Source organism: Ambystoma mexicanum, chromosome 6q (assembly GCF_040938575.1).
Source record: "Ambystoma mexicanum isolate Mex_15411 chromosome 6q, UKY_AmexF1_1, whole genome shotgun sequence".
In the NCBI taxonomy this organism is placed as follows: Eukaryota; Metazoa; Chordata; class Amphibia; order Caudata; family Ambystomatidae; genus Ambystoma; species Ambystoma mexicanum.
Genome location: NC_090937.1, coordinates 1,098,608,148 through 1,098,626,435, shown reverse-complemented (window position 1 = coordinate 1,098,626,435; position 18,288 = coordinate 1,098,608,148). Strand labels below are relative to the sequence as shown.

The 18,288-nt window shown below is 50.6% G+C and overlaps 1 protein-coding gene across 3 annotated transcripts in view; it reads left to right on the top strand.

Annotated features, from left to right (window-relative positions):
* Positions 1–18,288, top strand: part of FIP1L1 (factor interacting with PAPOLA and CPSF1) — a 708,522-nt gene that overhangs the window by 598,846 nt on the left and 91,388 nt on the right. For all 3 annotated transcript variants that reach the window (XM_069631658.1, XM_069631656.1, XM_069631657.1), the window contains one exon: positions 15,254–15,309. In XM_069631658.1, the coding sequence (XP_069487759.1) occupies positions 15,254–15,309 (56 nt within the window). The remainder of the gene's footprint in view (positions 1–15,253; positions 15,310–18,288) is intronic.

Sequence of the window (18,288 nt, the reverse complement as noted above, 5' to 3'; positions counted from 1 at the left end):
TCGCCAACTGGCTGGAGGGTAAGAGCCCGTCTGGCGAGAAGAAGAAGAAATCCGAGCGGTCTTCTAAGACCTTTGAGGGCGCCCCGGCAACGGGGGCCCAACATAAGGCCAAGCACCGCGAGTCCGCTGGCACCGGGAGCGCCGAACGGTCGGGCTCTACGGGCGCCAGGCAGGGCGCACCCTCCCCGGCACCATCAACCACGAGCCAACGCTCTGGGTCGGGTAAGAGGAAGGCCGCGCACCCGGCGAAGCTCCTGGAGAGGCCCCGGTCGAGCTCTAAGGCAGAGGAGGAGCGTGGCAGTGCCCCCTCCCTCAAGGATAAGGCGGTGAGCGCACCTAAGGTGGTGAAGGCCTTGATCCATCCGACCAAGCCCTCTATCGAAACGGTCGCGGCGGCCCTGGCTCAGCCTGTGGGGGCTACACCAGTGGTGGCGACCTCAGGGCCCAGAATCTCCCTGCCTCCTCGGAGGGAGTCTTCCTTTGTGCCCATCGATAGGACCCCCGTGAAACCCTCCGTGGGGAAGAAGGGGGGGCAGGGCGTAGTCGTAGATTCGGCCTCAACCTCAGAAGAGGAGCTGATCGAGGTCTTAAGCCACGGCCTAGGCGTGGAAGAAGGCCAGCCCGTCGGAATGGACCCCGACGCAGGTGACGACGACGACATCGTCGAGGATACCGACGGGGCCCCTGCTCGCCCGTCGGATTCCCCTCTGCCAGCGCCGCAAGACAACTCGGCGGCCATTTTGTTGGCCATACAGTCCTTATGCTCCGAGATAAGGACGAGGCTACCGTTACCGACGGAGGAACCTCTCCCGTCGGGGGATCCAGAACCGGGACCTTCTGGTGTTCCCCCTACCAAGAAAAGAAGGATCCATCCACCACCTCCTTTTCAACCGTCGCGCCCCGTCCAGCCCTCCTCCCCGTCCACCCGAGGGGATGATACGGGGACTGACACGGCAGCGACGGGTACGGACGACGAGGCATACGACGAGGATTTTCCGTCGTCGCCTCCCACCAGGGCTTCTCCGCCCGACGAGATCGGATCTTTCCACTCCATGATCTCCAGGGCTTCCGAGCTTTTCCAACTCTGCCCTGAGGAGAAGAAAAAGGAAGGCTTCCTTTACCAGCGGCGCAAGGCCAAGAGGAAGACGGTCCTCGCAGTGCCTCTGTTGGACGACATTTGGGATGAGGGCCTTTCCCTCCTCAAGAACCCTTCCACGACGCCAGCTAGAAGAGACCGGTACGAGAAGAAGTACCGGGTCCCGGACACGGCCCCCCTATGCCTCCGGGCGCAGCCTACCCCGGACTCCGTCGTCTCCGCGGCAGCCAGGAAGAAAGCGGGGGAGGGTGCGGCCTCCACATCGACTTCCCCGCCGGACGGCGAGGGAAAGAAATTGGATGCTATGGGACGTAGAGTCATCTCGTCGGCAGCGACGACGATTAAAGCGGCCAACGCCTTGGCTATCGTGGCCCGCTATGACAGGGAGCTCTGGTACAAGATAGCTCCCCTGCTGGATTTTCTGCCGGACGACAAGAGGGCGGAGGCCCTTGAGATCCTGCAGGAAGGTGAGGTGGCTTCGGACCACGCCATCACCGTGGCGACGGACATCGCCGACACTGGGTTCCGCCAGCTGGGCAACGGCGTTTGCCTTCGACGTCGTGGATGGCTCAAAGCTACGGACTTTCGGCAGGACGTCCAGACCAGAGTCCTGGACATGCCCTTCGACGGGAACAACCTGTTTGGGAAGACAGTGGACGATTCCCTTCAGGCCATCAAGGCGGATACTGAGACGGCCCGGGCCCTTGGAGTCCTGCAGCAACGACGGACGCCCTTTCGGAGCGGCGGAGGCAAGGGCGCCTCCAAAGGTTCCGGCGGCGGTTTCGCTTCCTACCGTCAAGCGGCCCGCTCGTCGTCGCAAGAGGCCTACAGAGGACGAGGCAAGTCTAGCGGACCCCGCCGTCGTCGCCAAGGAGGTCAAGGCGGCAAGGCCGCGTCCAAGCAGGATTGAACCGGCCGTGGGGTCGGGCCCCCACCGAAGCACCCCGGTGGGAGGCCGGCTGGCGGGCTTCGTCAGCGTGTGGGAGTCCATCTCCACCGACCGTTGGGTGCTGGACGCCCTGGCCCGGGGCCACGCGCTCGAGTTTCAAAGAAGGTGCCCGCGCGTCCCCCCCGTGGCCAGGAAAGAACTTCACGTCCCTCAACTTCTCCTGGAGGTAAAGGCGATGCTCAGAAAGGGCGCCATCGAACTCGTCCCAAAGAGGCTTCGGGGCTCCGGAGTCTACTCGCGATACTTCCTCGTGAAGAAGAAGACGGGAGGATGGCGCCCCATCCTAGACCTGCGACGGCTGAACAAGTTCATCAAGGCGCAGAAGTTCCGGATGGTCACCCTCCAGCACGTCCTGGGTCAACTGGAGGAAGGAGACTTCCTATCGTCGTTGGATTTGGAGGATGCCTACTTCCACATTCCCATCCTAAAGGGGCACCGAAAATTCCTCAGGTTCATGGTCCAAGGGCGTCATTACCAGTTCAAAGCCCTTCCCTTCGGACTACGGTCGGCACCCAGGGTATTCACCAAGTGCCTCGCACCGGTGGCGGCGCAGCTGCGCCGCGAGGGGATTCACGTCTACCCCTACCTGGACGACTGGCTCATCCGCGCCAAGACGAGGGATCTCGCCGTGGTCCACACGGCAAGGACCGTCCAACTCCTCACGGACCTGGGATTCTCCGTGAACTACGCCAAATCCCACCTGGTGCCCGCGCAAGTCGCACTGTTTCTGGGAGCGAGGCTCGACACAGTGTCCCTTCTGGCCTCCCCGTCGGAGGAGAGGACCAGGACCATCTTGGGCAAGGTGCAACGGATGTTGGTGGCCGACGCGGCCAAAGTGAGGTCCATCAAGTCCCTCCTCGGGATGATGTCTTCCTGCATCTACCTCATCCCCATGTGCAGGCTCCGGATGCGCCCGTTGCAAGAATTCCTGGATGCGCGCTGGATCCAGACGACGGGCAGCTTCGAGGAAAGGATCAAGCTCGACGAGAGTTTCCGACGAGCGATACGGTGGTGGGGCACCCGCGCGCATCTGACGGCGGGCATGGACTTCCAGACCCCAGCCCACCAGGAGACTGTGACCACGGATGCCTCCCTGGAAGGGTGGGGAGCGCACACCGAAAATCTGCACGCAAGGGGACTCTGGCTCCCGACGGAGAAGTCCCTGCATATCAACGTCCTGGAGCTCCGTGCAGTGTTTTGGGCCCTCAGGTCCTTCCTTCCGTCCCTCAAGGGCAAGGTGGTGAGGATCTTCACCGACAACACCACCACCATGTTTTACATCAGGAAACAGGGCGGAACCAGGTCCCCAGCGCTGTCCAAGGAGGCGCAGGACCTGTGGCATTGGGCCGTCGCCCAAGGGATTTTTCTGGTGCCGTTTCATCTGGCAGGGATAAACACCATCGCCGACTCACTCAGCAGGGAGCTGCGCTCGTGCCACGAGTGGGAACTACGGCAGGATCTGGTGGATCGCCTCTTCCGACGGTGGGGCACACCCCAGATCGACCTGTTCGCGACGGCGACGAACACCAAGTGCCGGAGGTTCGCCAGCAGGTTTCCCCAGACGAGGAGCATGGGCGATGCCTTCTCGTTCCCCTGGGAGGGCCTGTTCCTCTACGCGTTCCCTCCCTTGCCTCTGTTAATCCGGCTCGTCAACCAGCTCAAGAGGTCACGGTGCAGGATGATCCTCGTCGCACCTGCGTGGCCGAGGCAGATATGGTTCCCGGACCTTCTGGACTTGTCAGCGTCCCCGCTGATCAAGCTGCCGGCGGACGCGGATCTACTCTCCAGGGAAGGAGGCGCCATCCTCCACCACGACCCGAAGTCGCTGAACTTGCAGGCCTGGCTCCTGCAGCGCTAGAGTTTGGAGGATACGACATACCGGCCGATTGCAGAGAGGTTCTTGCAAAGGCCAGGGCGTCCTCGACTCTTAAATGCTACGGACACAAATGGAAGAGGTTCTCTGTCTGGTGCCACGCACAGAAGATTAACCCTCTACGGATTACGGCTCCCCAAGTACTGCCGTACCTGCTGACGCTGGCCAAAGCTGGTCTGGCACACGCGTCCATCAAGATTCATCTTGCTGCGATCTCCCGATACACCAGAACCACGGGGCGGACGTCCTTGTGGTCTCATCGTCTGGTGAAAGAGTTCATGAAGGGACTGTTCAGATCGTTCCCGCCGGTGAAGGCTCCGGCCCCGGCGTGGGAGCTCAACGTGGTGCTGACCAAGCTCATGGGACCTCCGTTCGAGCCTTTGCACTTGGCCCCGTTGAAGTTTCTATCGTGGAAAACAGCTTTTCTTGTGGCCATCACCTCCGCACGACGAGTGGGAGAGATCCAGGCCCTTTCCTGCAAGGCCCCGTACTTGACTTTCCACGACACGAGGGTAGTGCTCAGGACGCACCCCTCCTTCATGCCCAAGGTACCGTCGGACTTCCATCTCAACGAACCCTTGGTGTTACCCGTGTTCTTCCCGTCGCCTTCGTCGCCGGCTGAGAGGACTTTGCACTCGCTGGATGTAGCTAGAGCGCTGAAGTTCTACGTGGACCGCACGAAGGGTTTTCGGGAGACGTCACAACTCTTTGTGAACTTTGGACCTGTCAATCAGGGGAAGGCTCTCTCGAAGGCTTCCATCTCCAGATGGCTCTCCGGCTGTATCATGTGCTGTCACCTGTTGGCAAACCGACCGCTGCCTGGCCGTCCGAGAGCCCATTCCACCAGAGCGATCGCAGCTACCACGGCGTTCCTATCTGGTGTGCCCCTGCTGCACATATGCAGGGCTGCTACGTGGAGGTCGACGCACACCTTCACGAAATTCTACTGCGTCAACCGGGATTCCAGGGAGGAGTCCAGGGTCGGCCAAGCAGTGCTGCGCAACCTGTTCGCCTGAAGTGAGCCTGGTGAGGAGGTAAGATGCTTAATGTTGAGTTGATGTGATGCTTAATGTTGAGCCTTTGCCACCTCCCGTGGTTGTGCATGTGTGTACTGCTATGTATTCTTTATTCATGAGCATGTGAATCCATGCCAGACCCCATGCTGGAGAAGGAACAAGTTACTTACCTGTAACTGTTGTTCTCCAGCATGGGTCTGGCATGGATTCACATGCGAACCCTCCCGCCTACCCCTCTGCGGCTCTTCACTTGGTCATACTGCCACTTCACGTGCTTCCAAATCTGAAGATGGCTGCCAGAGGCGGTGCTTAGGTAGAGGGCAGTCATTGGCTGTGGTCAGTATGACGCAGAGACCAGTGATTGGTTATTACTACGAAAGACAGATCAGAAACGAAACTGATACTGGTTTTTTCTTTACCGAGGATTCCCAGCCTGACGACGGGGAATATTCATGAGCATGTGAATCCATGCCAGACCCATGCTGGAGAACAACAGTTACAGGTAAGTAACTTGTTCCTACTCCCTCCTCCAAATTACTACTGCTGTGCGAGTCTGTCTAAGATGAGGAATACGTGGGAGGACACAATCCATTCGTAGAACAAGTTACTTACTGACTGTAACGTTCTTTCGACTGGATGTTCCTCCCACGTATTCCTCATTGACCCTCCCAACCTACCCTTCCGTACAGATTTTACGCTTTTTGCACTTGTACTTCCTTAAGAGCCTGCGATACCTGATACAACTGATGAAACCTTTAACATCGAAAAAACAGAACTGAATCCAACGGGCGCGGCTTGAGCCCTTTATACGACTGATAACGTTGAGACTTGATGGCGGCCTGCGAGGGACCAAGCTACGCGGCCTTGAGCACAGCGCCCTCTGGTGAAAAAAATTCAGAAAAGCAGCAGCAAGCTGGCGAATATATAATAAGAGGAATACTTGGGAGGAACATCCAATCGAAAGAACGTTACAGTTGGTAAGTAATTTGTTCTTCTGGTGGCAGTAAGCAACGCACACAAACTTGTGTCCCTCTCCCTGGTCCTACGGTTTCCTGCAGCAACTCTGAGGAAATTCAACCAGCTCCGAGATGGGTGTCCAGGTGACTTACTTTGGAGTTGATTGGTCCCACCAACACAAAGGGAGAAGTCGTCCTTGCAGGGCTTCTATGTCGATTAGAACTAGGCGATTTGGATCTGCAGCAGGGCTTCACCGGGCAAACCAACGGTCCAGGAGTTGCAGCAGTCGTCCTCTTCAAGCTCTTCTTTGGTTCCTTCGTCCAGTGGTCGACTTTGCCTTCCAAGCCAAGAGACTCACCTTTTATTCAGTTCTCTCCCATGCCTTCCCGCCTAGCTGTCACTCACCCAGCGGGGTGGCTGTTCTTGCCGGACAGTCAGCCAGCCAATCACCACAGAGTGCATTTGAGTCTGCTAAGGGGACTAAGCACAGGGATTTTCAAGCACCTCCCTCACTTCCTGAAATGGCGATAAAAGAAGACTGGGACCTGTTTTTACAGAGAGGGCTCAGACGCCATCTTGAAAAACATGGCTCCCGCGATTTAACATTACCGGAGCTATCAATAGTTTGCGGTGGGAAAGAATCATGGTAGTTCATTGTAAAACCACTGCCACCAGCCATTCTGAGAGGAAAGGTATAATTTGACTGCTACGCGAGTATCTAGACACGGGATACTAAGTAATCACTCCAGCACTCTATTGTAAGATAGGGTGTGCTGGGTCTAGGAATTTAAAAGACTAGTCAATTTCACTTTACTTACTCTGGGAAACAGTAGTTTATCCCAGAGAAGGTATTTACATCTTGGGAAAGCCTGAAAGGTTTCCCTGTGTCACTGCACTGAGGGTGCTGTGTAACACTATTGCAAAAAGATGATGCCTATGGAGTTGATTAGACTCCATAACCAGGAAAACATAGGTAAAACACATATCAAAATACATGAGAGAGTGGGAAAAAGGGTCAATCTCTCTCCAGGTAAAAAAATCAAGTCCTCAAAATCCAGCAAAGTTGCTGGGGGTCTCTAAGGTGAAGAGAATTAGCACATTTTTTAGAATTTTCCCCAACACTCGTCCCCCCCAGACTAAGGGACAGGAAAATTTACACCACCCCTGGATGAGTCACCTTACTCCAGTCGGTGTCACGACCCTCGCCCAAAACCCCCTCTAGCAAACCCGTTGGCCAGGTGGAGTCAGGACTCAGGCCTCTAGAGCCTGGCATCCTCTTCAAAAGCCCTCATGGGGCCAGTCCTGGCGCCTATGGTGCCAGGCTCATACACCATGAATAAACAATGTGCTTGGGAACTACTTTATTATTGTCAGCCAACATGGAGGCATCCACATAGCTTGGTTTCTAAGAACCAAGCTATGCGGTCTAGTGTTTTGGGTGTGGTAGCCTAGGGACTACTTTTCCTGGACTATTTTATTGGGGCTATTTAAACCACACCTGAGCAAGACAACACGCTTCGCGTTACTTTGCAGCTTGCAACGTGACGCTCACCGTGTTCAGCTATTCCCTCGAACCTTGGAGAAGCAGGACCTGCAAGGAGACAAAAGGAACATCATTAGCAGCATCATCTCACCTGCAGTCTTCATCTTTAAACACTTGCAGCTACTGAGAACAGCTTCCTTGAATCTGCACGCCTCCCGGACAGAACGACCTGAAAGTGGAAGATGGAGGAAACATTAAAGAAAGCAGTAGAGACATTTACAAATTACGAACTGCTCAAAAGGCTTACCTGGCTGGCCGCCTCTCGGCTGGCACCACTCCGGACATTCCACTCATGCTGAAGAACACCACGACCTACAAGGAAGGAAAACACAGGTTAGCAAAGGCAAGACTTCGCAGCGCTGCCTATAGCGCTTACTTACTGCATCATAGCGCTCTTAATGCGCCAACATTTACCAGCAGGGCTCAAGCAAGCCAGTTCGCTGCGTTGAAGCTCCGCATACCTAAGGGAGAAAGAGACACTTTAAACAAAGGCATGCAGGATAGCAACAAAACTAAACAGCAATAAGACCTACCTGAACAATATCAAACGGGCCGGTGTCGGTGAAGTAACTGGACCGCACTCACCCATGAAAGACACAAGGTGAGGAGAGGGCGCCAGAGGGACTGAAATCATACGGGGGTGGAGGGAGGATACTTGCCCCAGTCGGTCAGTCTTGAACACAGTCCTCCTGTATTTTCAGGCAGCACCTTCCCTGCAGACCACATCGGAGCAAAGCTGAGAAGCATACCAGCGAGTGACCTGGCTGGGTGACGTCCCTGTGGATACCAGGTGAGCATAACAGTCGGTCATACATTCTGGAGAGACCATCAGCATTTTGGTGATTACACCCTGACCTGTGTTCAATGGTGAAATCAAACCCCTTTAGGCTTATTGACCATCTTAACAATTTAGGCCCCCCTTCATCTGCATTAAACATCTCAGGGGTTGGTGGTCTGAATTTCAAAGGTAGATCAATACAAGTAAGGTCTAAACTTCTTCAGATACCACACAATGGCAAAACACTTGCGTTCTACGGTTGCCCACCTTGTCTCAGGTTCCTTCAGCTTCCTGCTGATGAAGCAGATAGGGTGTTCTCTGCCTTTCTCACCCAGCTGATTCAGGACTGCACCTATGCCTGCATTGGAAGCATCTGTCTGCACAATGAAGGTTTGGCTGTAGTCGGGAGCTCTTAAGACTGGAGCTTGACAAAGAGCTTTCTAATGCCTTAGTGCACTCCTCATTCCACCTGAGCTTCTTGGGGAATTTGGGTGAGGAGATCACATTTAAGGGAGAAGCTATGGTTCCATAGTTCTCTATGAAGTTCCTATAATAGCCAGTGAGATCTAAGAAGGCTCTCACTTGGGCTTGAGTAGTAGGGGTGGCCCATTCTTGTACAGCTTGTACTTTGTTAGGCAATGGCCTTATTTCACCTCCTCCCTCATGTCCAAGCTAGACCACTTTGCTCTGACTAATTTGACATTTACATGCTCTTCTGGTCAGATGGGCCTGCTCATGAGCCTGCAATACATATCCTAGGTGGTCAATATCTTTCCCAGTAGGGCTGAACACTGCAATGCCATCCAAGTATGCCATGCAGAAGTCCTCCATCCAATTTCAGATCATGATTCACAATCCTTTGGAATGTAGCAGGTGCATTTTTTATCCAAAGGGCATAACCTTAAACTGGTAGAGGCCTGCTGGGGTCGAAAATGCAGTTTTCTCCTTGGCATGGTCTGTCAGAGCTATTTGCCAATAACCTGATGTTAGGTCAAATGTACTGAGGTAGTTGGCTGAACCAAGCTTGTCCACCAGTTCATCTCTCCTAGGTAAAGGATGGACATCAGTATTTGTGACTGCATTAAGGGCTCTATAGTCCACACAGAATCTCAACTCCTTGGATCCTGCCTTTGGTGCTAGTACAACTGGATTAGACTATGGACTTGTAGATGGATCTATTACCCAGAGATAAAGCAACTTGTTAACATCTTCGTTTAGGTTGGTTCTTACACGGTCTGACATTCTGTAACCTCTGCTTTAACCTGCTTTTAACAGATGAACAGTCACCAGTGAGAATCTCATGCTGGCCCCAAGGGGTCAAGCCTGGTGATAGTGAAAACAGAGGGGCAAACTGATTTAATAGAGATTGGCACTCCTCCTGTTGTTCCAGTGTCAGGTTAGAAGAGAGATTAACTCCTATCTTTCCATCTAAAGGTTGTCCCCTGAGGATGTCAGGTAGAGGTTCACTCTCCTCCTCCTCCTGACCAGAGGCTAGAAGCAAAGCTCCCAGTTTTGGTCTAGAGACACAGGCTTTTAGACGGTTGGTGTGAAAGACCCTGGGGGCCTCCTTAGGTAATGCCCTCTGCCTTGTAGGTACCATATCTAGAACTAGCTGGTCTTGAGTAAACTCATCCATGTTGGCCTTCTGGTCATGCCAATGCTCCACCAGAGCCTGACCTGCTTTCAAGTTATCAGAAGCTTCTGTCCTCATTTGTGTCATTCTCCTTCGGAGACCTAACATAGTCAGTGACTCCCACTGGCGTGGGGGAAGGAGCACTCTCCAACCCCTCCTTAATTAGGGCCAAGGGGCCTCTAACTGGATGACTGACCACAGAGGAGCTCAAAGGGACTAAAACCAACTCCCTCATGAGGGACTTCTCTATAAGCAAAATGAAGGCATGGCAGTAGAAGGTCTGATTCTTCTAAGAGCTTCCTCTAAAGCATCTATCGTGCTCTTCAGAGTTCGATTAAACCTCTCTACCAATCCATTTGTCTGAGGATGGTAGGCAGTTGAGAACTTGTAAGTCACTCCACAGTTTTTCCACATGGCCTGCATGTAGTGGGACATAAAGCTTGATCCCTGTCAGAGATGACTTCCTTAGGAAACCCGACCCAGCTAAAAATACCAAGTAGGGCCTTAGCAACTGCCTGAGCAGTAACAGTCCTCCTAGGTATAGCTTCAGGATATCTGGTAGCATGGTCTACCACAAACAGTATCAATCTATTGCCTGAAGATGTTGGGGGGGGGGGGGCTAAGGGACCAGCAATGTTGATTCCTACCCTTTCAAAAGGAACTTCCATCACTGGGCGAGGCACCAATGGTGCCACATTCTTGGCTCCACTCTTGCCAGATGTCTGACAAGTGTGACAGCTTCTACGGAATTATCTACATCAGACCCCAATTTAGGCCAGTGGAAATATAGAGAAATCCTTTACTTGGTCTTAAAGCTTAAGTGACCAGCCAAAGGAATCTCATGGGCTGTAGAAACTGGTCTTATCTCCTGAGGCACTACAAGTCTCCTGTAGTCCCCTGGGATAGACTCAGTAGGTTCACTGTAGAAGATGCCATCCTCTCAGTATAACCTATGCTTCCCTGGCTCTTGCCCGTCCAGCTGGGAAAGCTGCCTGTTGGCTCAAGAGTAGGACACTCTCTTTGACCTCTGCTGAAGTCTGCCTTACAGGGGCCACCTTCTGCCAGTAAAGACTGCAGCTCAAGATGGTCTTTAGGATCTAGCTCTCCAACAGGGGGAATGTCTTCTTCTAGCTCTGAAGCTTCAGCAGCTGATTCAACCTCTCCTGGTTGGTTCTCACTCAGCCTCAGCTGGTGGAGTCACAGGGGTGACTTTGGACTGTCCTCTCAGGGATGTCCTGGTTTGATGCATAGGAGGGCTATCTTTCTTGTTTGCTGAGACCTAGGGTTTCCCCTTTTTCCTGGAAATAGAAGTTGGCATTTCCTGTGAACTCAGTGTTATAGGTTCTCCTATAACAACCTCGAGAGTCACCTAGGGTGAGCTCTCTGGCCTTCCTTGTCTGCTCCTGTTTCCTTTTACTGGGAGCCCTGGGGGTGCTTGATACAACTCCAAGAGTTTTTAAGCCATTCCCCAGCAGGACTCTCCCAGGCACCTCACTCCACTTTGTACACTGAGAGGTATTCTTAGTCATGTTGTTGCACTGGATGAGAGCTGGTAGTCTTTGAAGCATTTGGACAGGGCCTCCAGCAAGCTAAGTGAGGCCTTTGGGCGCTTTAGCAACAACCTCAGGTTTGAAAAAGGTTTCATCCACCACTGTAATGCTGGCCCCAGTGTTTCTAATGGCAGGGGTCTCCTGACCATTTACAAGTACACTGTCCTTGTAGTATTCTTTTGTGTTATCTGGTATAGAATTATAGACATCTAATCTCTGCTGTTCCCACAGACCCAGAGACACAAATGAAACACTGGTAGAGACTCCAATGGGGTCTTCAGCCAATAGTTGAATGTTTCCACTTGCCATATGTACTTTTCCCCTCAGGAATTGAAGGCTAAGGAGGCAGCGTGGACCCCTGAAGGTTTACCCTTGCATCTGGGATCCCCTTTCACACGGTCAGTTGACCCACAAGCATAACATTTTCCAAATGAGGGTCCTAAACCTCTTATGCCGGTCCGATAGCACTGCAAGTAGAGCGCTCGCTTTGACATCTGTGCAGAGCCTGTTGACGCAGGTTTGAATCCCGGCAGAGGGCCAAACTCAGCCTTTCATCCTTCCAAGGTCGATAAATGAGCACCACACACTGTGGGTAATAATAAGCAGCGCTCAGATGCCCGTGGATTCGTAGCGTTATATAAATGCTAAATTATTATTATTGAGGTTCTGGGAAGGAGTTTTCCCAAATCTATCAGTCAAAGCTAGCTTCACATTTTCGTACTCCAGTCTTTCAAGTTCCCCCAGCTCCATTACAGCATCAGTTGGAACCTGGAGGAGCCTAGACAAAAGCCAAGGAATCAATTGATTCCCTGTGAAACCCTGAATCCCATAATTCTATTCAAAAGCACCCAACCAATCCAAAATATCAAGCTTCACCTCATACATACTCACTGCTTCCTTAGGCATGCAAGGTCTCTTAGGACTGGAAGACCTAGAAGACTCTGGGATAGAAACTTGTTCAAGAGACAATTTCTTAATTTCAAGAGCATGTTGTAATTCCATTTCCCTTAGTTTGAGATCATGCTGTTTGTTTTCAGCTTGGAGTTGGAATCATTTGAACTCTAAAGTCTCATTTTTTCAAGAGAGACACATTCTGGACTCGGTACTGGACCTGGTAGGGTCCCTGTGGCTAAAGGTTGAGGCCTAAGAGCTTGTTGAGGTAAAGAGGGGCTCACATGCTGAGACTCTAACTCTTCTTACTCTTCAATAACATTAGTTCGACTCTGAATCATTATCATCCTCATCAACATTTTCCACATTTTCTGAGATAGCAAGTGTGACAGGCCTACTATTCAGGTTTTGATTCACCAATCTTTCAATTAATTTTTCTTTCCTTTAACAGGATGATTCTTGCCCTTACACGTTTCTTTCAGTTGCTCTATTAGAATGATGAGGGCTTCCTGTCTGAAGTTGTCCATATCTGGTATGTTACAATTCCTTTTCTAGTGGTGCTTAGCCTTGTGAAGGTTACTATTTGAACAAAAGTAAAGCAGAACTCTCAATGTAATAACTCTACAATTTATCCTCACCGCTTGCCAGTGTTAGGCAGAGTTTGTATGCAGTACCCTTTGGGAACACTACACACAACTATGACTACAGGTGTAAGCAAACAAACCTTCGGTATAAGTCTGTACTACACAGTTTCGGTAGCAGGGCTGAGCAGCCAGTCTTATCTCAAGAGGGGAATGTGAGTAGTAATGATGTTACACAGAGGTCTACAATCACAGGTGTTCAAATAAACTCTTACACTCAAGGTTTCTTTGACAAATACTTATTAATTTATCAGTCAGTTATAAAACATTAATTAGAAGGCGGCAATTATATAATCATACACTCATATACTTCAGTACTGTACACTCTTAAAAAAAGGTAAAAGTTATCAGAACATAAAAGACTAAATTTATTCTCACAGTGCAGATACTTTGAGTTGACCAGAAGAGTCAATTCAATAGCCAATGGGCTAAAGTCTTGGATACGATAAAGCGGTTCTGGTAAGTAAACAGTAAAGTGTCTGCAAAAGTTCTCAGAAGTTGTTTGTAAAAAGTATCGTATGTTGGGTCACAAGCTGATTAGGCCTGCAAGTTGCAAAAGTTTCAAGCGCTTTCACTGCGAGAGGTAAGTTCTCTGACTCATTTCACAGTACCTTACAATGAAGAAAAGATGCAGCTGATGACTTCTGTTCTTGGAAGTTCCTACAGATGTTGCTGTTCCTGGGCATCTGTCGTGGGGACAAGAGGAAGGACGTCGGGAGACTCCTGCAGTGGGACTGGTCAAAATCCTTGCAACTGGCAAAACTTCAATTCCGGTGGGTGAAGCAACTCACACAAACTGGTGTCCCTCTGCCTGGTCGTATGGTTTCCCGCAGCAACTCTGAGGAAATTCAACCAGCTCCGAGATGGGTGTCCACGTGGCTTACTTTGGAGTTGATTGTTCCCACCAACTCAAAGGGAGAAGTCGTCCTTATCTGTCGATTAGAACTTGTCGATTCGGACCTTGGGCAGGGCTTCACCGGGCAAACCAACGGTCCAGGAGTTGCAGCAGTCCTCTTCAAGCTCCTCTTTGGTTCCTTCGTCCAGTGGTCGACTCTGCCTTCCCAGCCAAGAGACTCACTTTTATTCTGTTCTCTCCCATTCATTACAGCCTAGCTGTCACTCACCCAGCAGGGTGACTGTCCTTGCCGGGCAGTCAGCCGGCCAATCACCACATAGTGCATTTGGGTCTCCTAAGAGGAGACGAGGCACAGGGAGTTTCGGGCACCTCCCTCACTTCCTGCCCCCGCCAGACACCCTGGAGCCAGAGGCGGGCTTCACTCTTGAAGCCCGACAAAGGTGAATGAACAAAGGGACCAAAACTGGTTTGGCACGCAGAGTAAATTTCAACAAGGACCTTTCCACAAAGAAATGGTGAAAAAAGACTGGGGCCATTTTGACAAAAATTGCACCCTTGGGTGCTTTACTGCAGCTGCGAATGCAGCCCGCGCTAAATGCACACCACGGTAGTTAAAAGTAAACCACTGCCACCAGCCATTCAGTGAGGAAAGGGTAACGTAACATTATTACATGAGAAGCTAGACTAAGGGGATATTGTAAGATGGTGTGTGCTAGGTCTAGAAAGTTGCAAATGTAAGTAAAGTCAATTTCACTTTACTGCTCTGGGAAACAGTAGTTTATCTCAGAGAAGGTATTTACACCTTTGGGAAATCTGGAAGACTTCCCTGTGCAACTGCACTGAAGGTGCTGTGTGACACAATGTAAAAGACATGCCTATGGAGTTTGTCAGACTACAAAAACAAAGAAAACACCTAGGGTTCAAATTAAGTCCAGCAAAAGAGCTGGGGGTCTCTAAGGTGGGAGGAATTTAGCACTGAAATGAAAATTCTCCATAACTGAATGGGTTAAAGGAATTACTATGTAACCCCCCAGCACTCCACGGGGTGGTGTGCGCTCGATCCATAAAGTAAACGTAAGTAAGACCGGGGTAATCTTACTATTCTTGGGAGCAGTAGTTCACTGAAGAATATATGCTGAAGTCTACAGGACCTCTCCCTGGCACTGCCCAAATAGTGCTGTCTCACAATGCAAAGGCAGATGCCTATGGAGTTTACAAGACTCCATTAAACAGTAAGGAACATAGAAAATCATAGTCAGTAAAACACATATGGGAGTGAGAAAGAGGTTCCACTCGCTCAGTATTAAAATGTAAAAATTCCTGAGTCCTGCAAAAGAGCTGGGGCTTTCAAAGGTTCGAGGGAATTCGCACAAAAATGAAAATTCTCTCTAGCATGCAATATGCTGTGACTTGTGTTCATGCTCAAACATTTCTGTCCGTTTGAAAATTTAATTTTCTTTTTTGAAACAGCGGTCATGGTTCTGGGTACGATGGTCGCTCTGGTCCTGCATTTCCATATGGAGGTGGTAAGTCAATTCATTACATGTTCTATGAATTGTTTATACATTTATACCTTCTGATTTTATTTTAAACGTATAAACTGTGCGACTACAATTGAAATTGACCCAGCACTGAACTAGTATGTCCGAGGTAATCTAAAGAAAGAAAAATCCATTATTTACTACTGTCTTCAGAATTGTTTTGTGAATTCATGATATAAACTCATAATTGCCCAAAACCCTTCTACAGAGATTGTTCCATTTTGTCCATGGACCTATGAAGAAACGTGTGAAAATAATTTTTGGCATCGATCAGAAAGATTTCATGCAGCACTTTACGATAATCTTTGTTTTGTTGAGAAGATGCATCACTCGGCAGACGTTCATAAATGTTTGACTAGTGTGGTCCATGCAGTCCCCTGGTATATTTTTTTATACTAAAAGGACGGCTATTTCAGTTTGCCGAATCAGCAGGATCTGCTGTATAAAGTGAGTGATAAACCAACCAAAAATATGCATCTGCTTTTAAATTTATTTTTTATTTTTTAACAAACATTTGGTCATGGCATACTATAGTAAGACAGCATTTTACAATGCCTGCAGTGCTGTGAGAAACCTGAAGGTGTCTTCCTAGCTAGTACCTGGTTATCTGTCATCCAGGTGGCCAGGACACGGCCATCCCTATTGAATCCACTTCCTGGGGGTGGACCAGTGAGGGAGGATCACCTGGATTGTGGGTTCTCGGGGAGTGGGTTACCGACAGGTCAGACATAGTATCCCACTTCTTTCAACACCTTTCCCCATTCTACCACGTAGGACATTCAAAACCACTGCCCCCCCTTTTCCTCTATAAACACTTTCGCATGACACACTAGAGAACGGACTAACCAGAGCCGTTTACCTGACATGTCCCAAAGCACGGGTCAGGCAATTGATCAGAATCACACACCTGATGGCCCTTTCCCTTCCCCACAGGGATAAAAGGGGGAGCAAGAGAGCTTAGTTACGAGCAAGGCAGACCGCACGACGAGACAGCTATCCAAACCCGGGAGATTAAGAAGAGGGCAAATGCAGCAAATATCGAGAGGCGGACGAGGAGAGACAAAACCTTGCCATCTTCGGTAAACCCCCGCAAACCCTCAGCTGAAAGAAATGGAAGACCGAGGACAATAGCCCAAGTGTGCTGCATCAGATGTTAACGGTATACGGAGCATATTAACGCCGATAAACCTGAGCGAACAAGGTTCCTGCTTCTGTGGTACCGGCCTTGACTCCAGTAAAGAGGGAAAACCAAGCGGTTCATCACAGCCAGTGAGTCGTGGGGAGAGTCGATAAGAACTAGGCTGTGGTAAATGAAAGTGAGAAAAGTTCAACGAACTGTAACATTGTAAAGGGGACACCAGCTGCAGAAGGGGACCGGCACCACGTGGGTGTTGCCCCGAGAAACTCTGGTCGATCCCCTGTTAGGGAGAATTCTCATTTCTGTGCTAATTCCCTTCAAGCTTAGAGACCCCCAGCTCTTTTGCTGGACTTTAGGACTTTTAAATTTTAAACCTGGAGTGAGTGAGCCCTTCTTCTCACTCATTTGTTTTGACTTGATTTGGATTGTGTCACAGAGAAATCCTTTAGATTTCTCTTAAGTTTTAAATACCTTTTCTTGTGTGAACTAGTGAAATTGACTTTACTCTTTGTTGGTACAGCACACCCCATCTTTTGTGGAGTGCTGGGGGGGGGTTACTTAGTAGCTCCTTTTCCTACCTACTCATGTCAAAATAATTGTTCTCCAGCATGGGGTCTGGCACGGATTCCCTTGCTCATAAATTTTCCCCGTCACGCTGGGAATCCTCTGTAAAAGAAAAAAATGTTTGTTTTGTTTCTAAACTGTCTTTCTCCTATAACCCAATCACGGATCTCTGGGTCATACTGCCCCCAGCCAGTGACGGCCCTCTACCTAAACCCCTCCTTTGGCAACCATATCCAGATTTTTAACTGCACGTTAAAGTGTTGGGAGTCCTCGTGTTTCGCTCTTCACGCTCGTCTGCCGTTGGTTCGCTTTTTTGATAGGAAAACTCTATTTTTCAGTCAATCAAGCCAGTGTGCTCCATCGATTATCCTTCTCACTAATGGGGATCCTTTAATCAGCTCTTTCCAGCACCCCTCAAGCGCTGATTTCTTCGATTATTCTTCTAAGAAGTTTCCAGAGGTTGTTCAGGCCTACACCGCGTGGATCAAGTCGGACAAGGAGGATGGCGCTTCCCTCTTCAAGCTTTTTTCCGACTGCAGTTTGTGGAATGTGTACATGGACAACAAACCTTCCCAGTGTCTATATTGCCTGCACCCGACGCATAAGGTAGAAGATTGTGTTATATGCTGTGGCTTCACGAAGCTCATGATAAAGGATCAACACGGTTAGAGTTTGGCTGCAGGCCGAGTCCTCTCCCCCGGGTGGTACCCAGGGGCACATGCCTCTCCCGTATCCCGCAAACCTGAGCAGGCTATTAAGACCTTTGAGGGGGTCCCACCTGTGTGGACCCAACCTAAGGCCAAGCACTGCAAGTCCACTTCAGTCGGGGTCGTCGCTGCAGCGGGTCCCGCAGTGTTTGGGCGCGATAGTCATCGATCTCCAGTCACCACTCTGGTTCTTTGTCTAAGAGGAAGTCAGCTAGCCTGGGGAAGCTGAAAGAGAATTCGGAGAAGGCCAAACAGGAGAAGGCCATGCAAGGTACAGTGTCCATCTTACCGGAGTAAGGCCCAGGTGCACCAGGTAGAATCGTCCCCATCCATCTAGGTGGTGGTGGAGTCACTCTCGAAGGCCGTGGGGGCGAACCCAGATGACTGCCAGGGTGTTGCTTCCTCACAGGAGCGCGAGGCTTCGAGCAAGCCAGTTGCAAAGACCCTGGAGAAGAGGATGCCGGACCTCAGCTCGAGACCGACCCATCACGACCCAAAGAAGGGGGAGTGAAGGCCTCCAAGGAACGGACATTTCTTCGGATGACGAGGATGAGA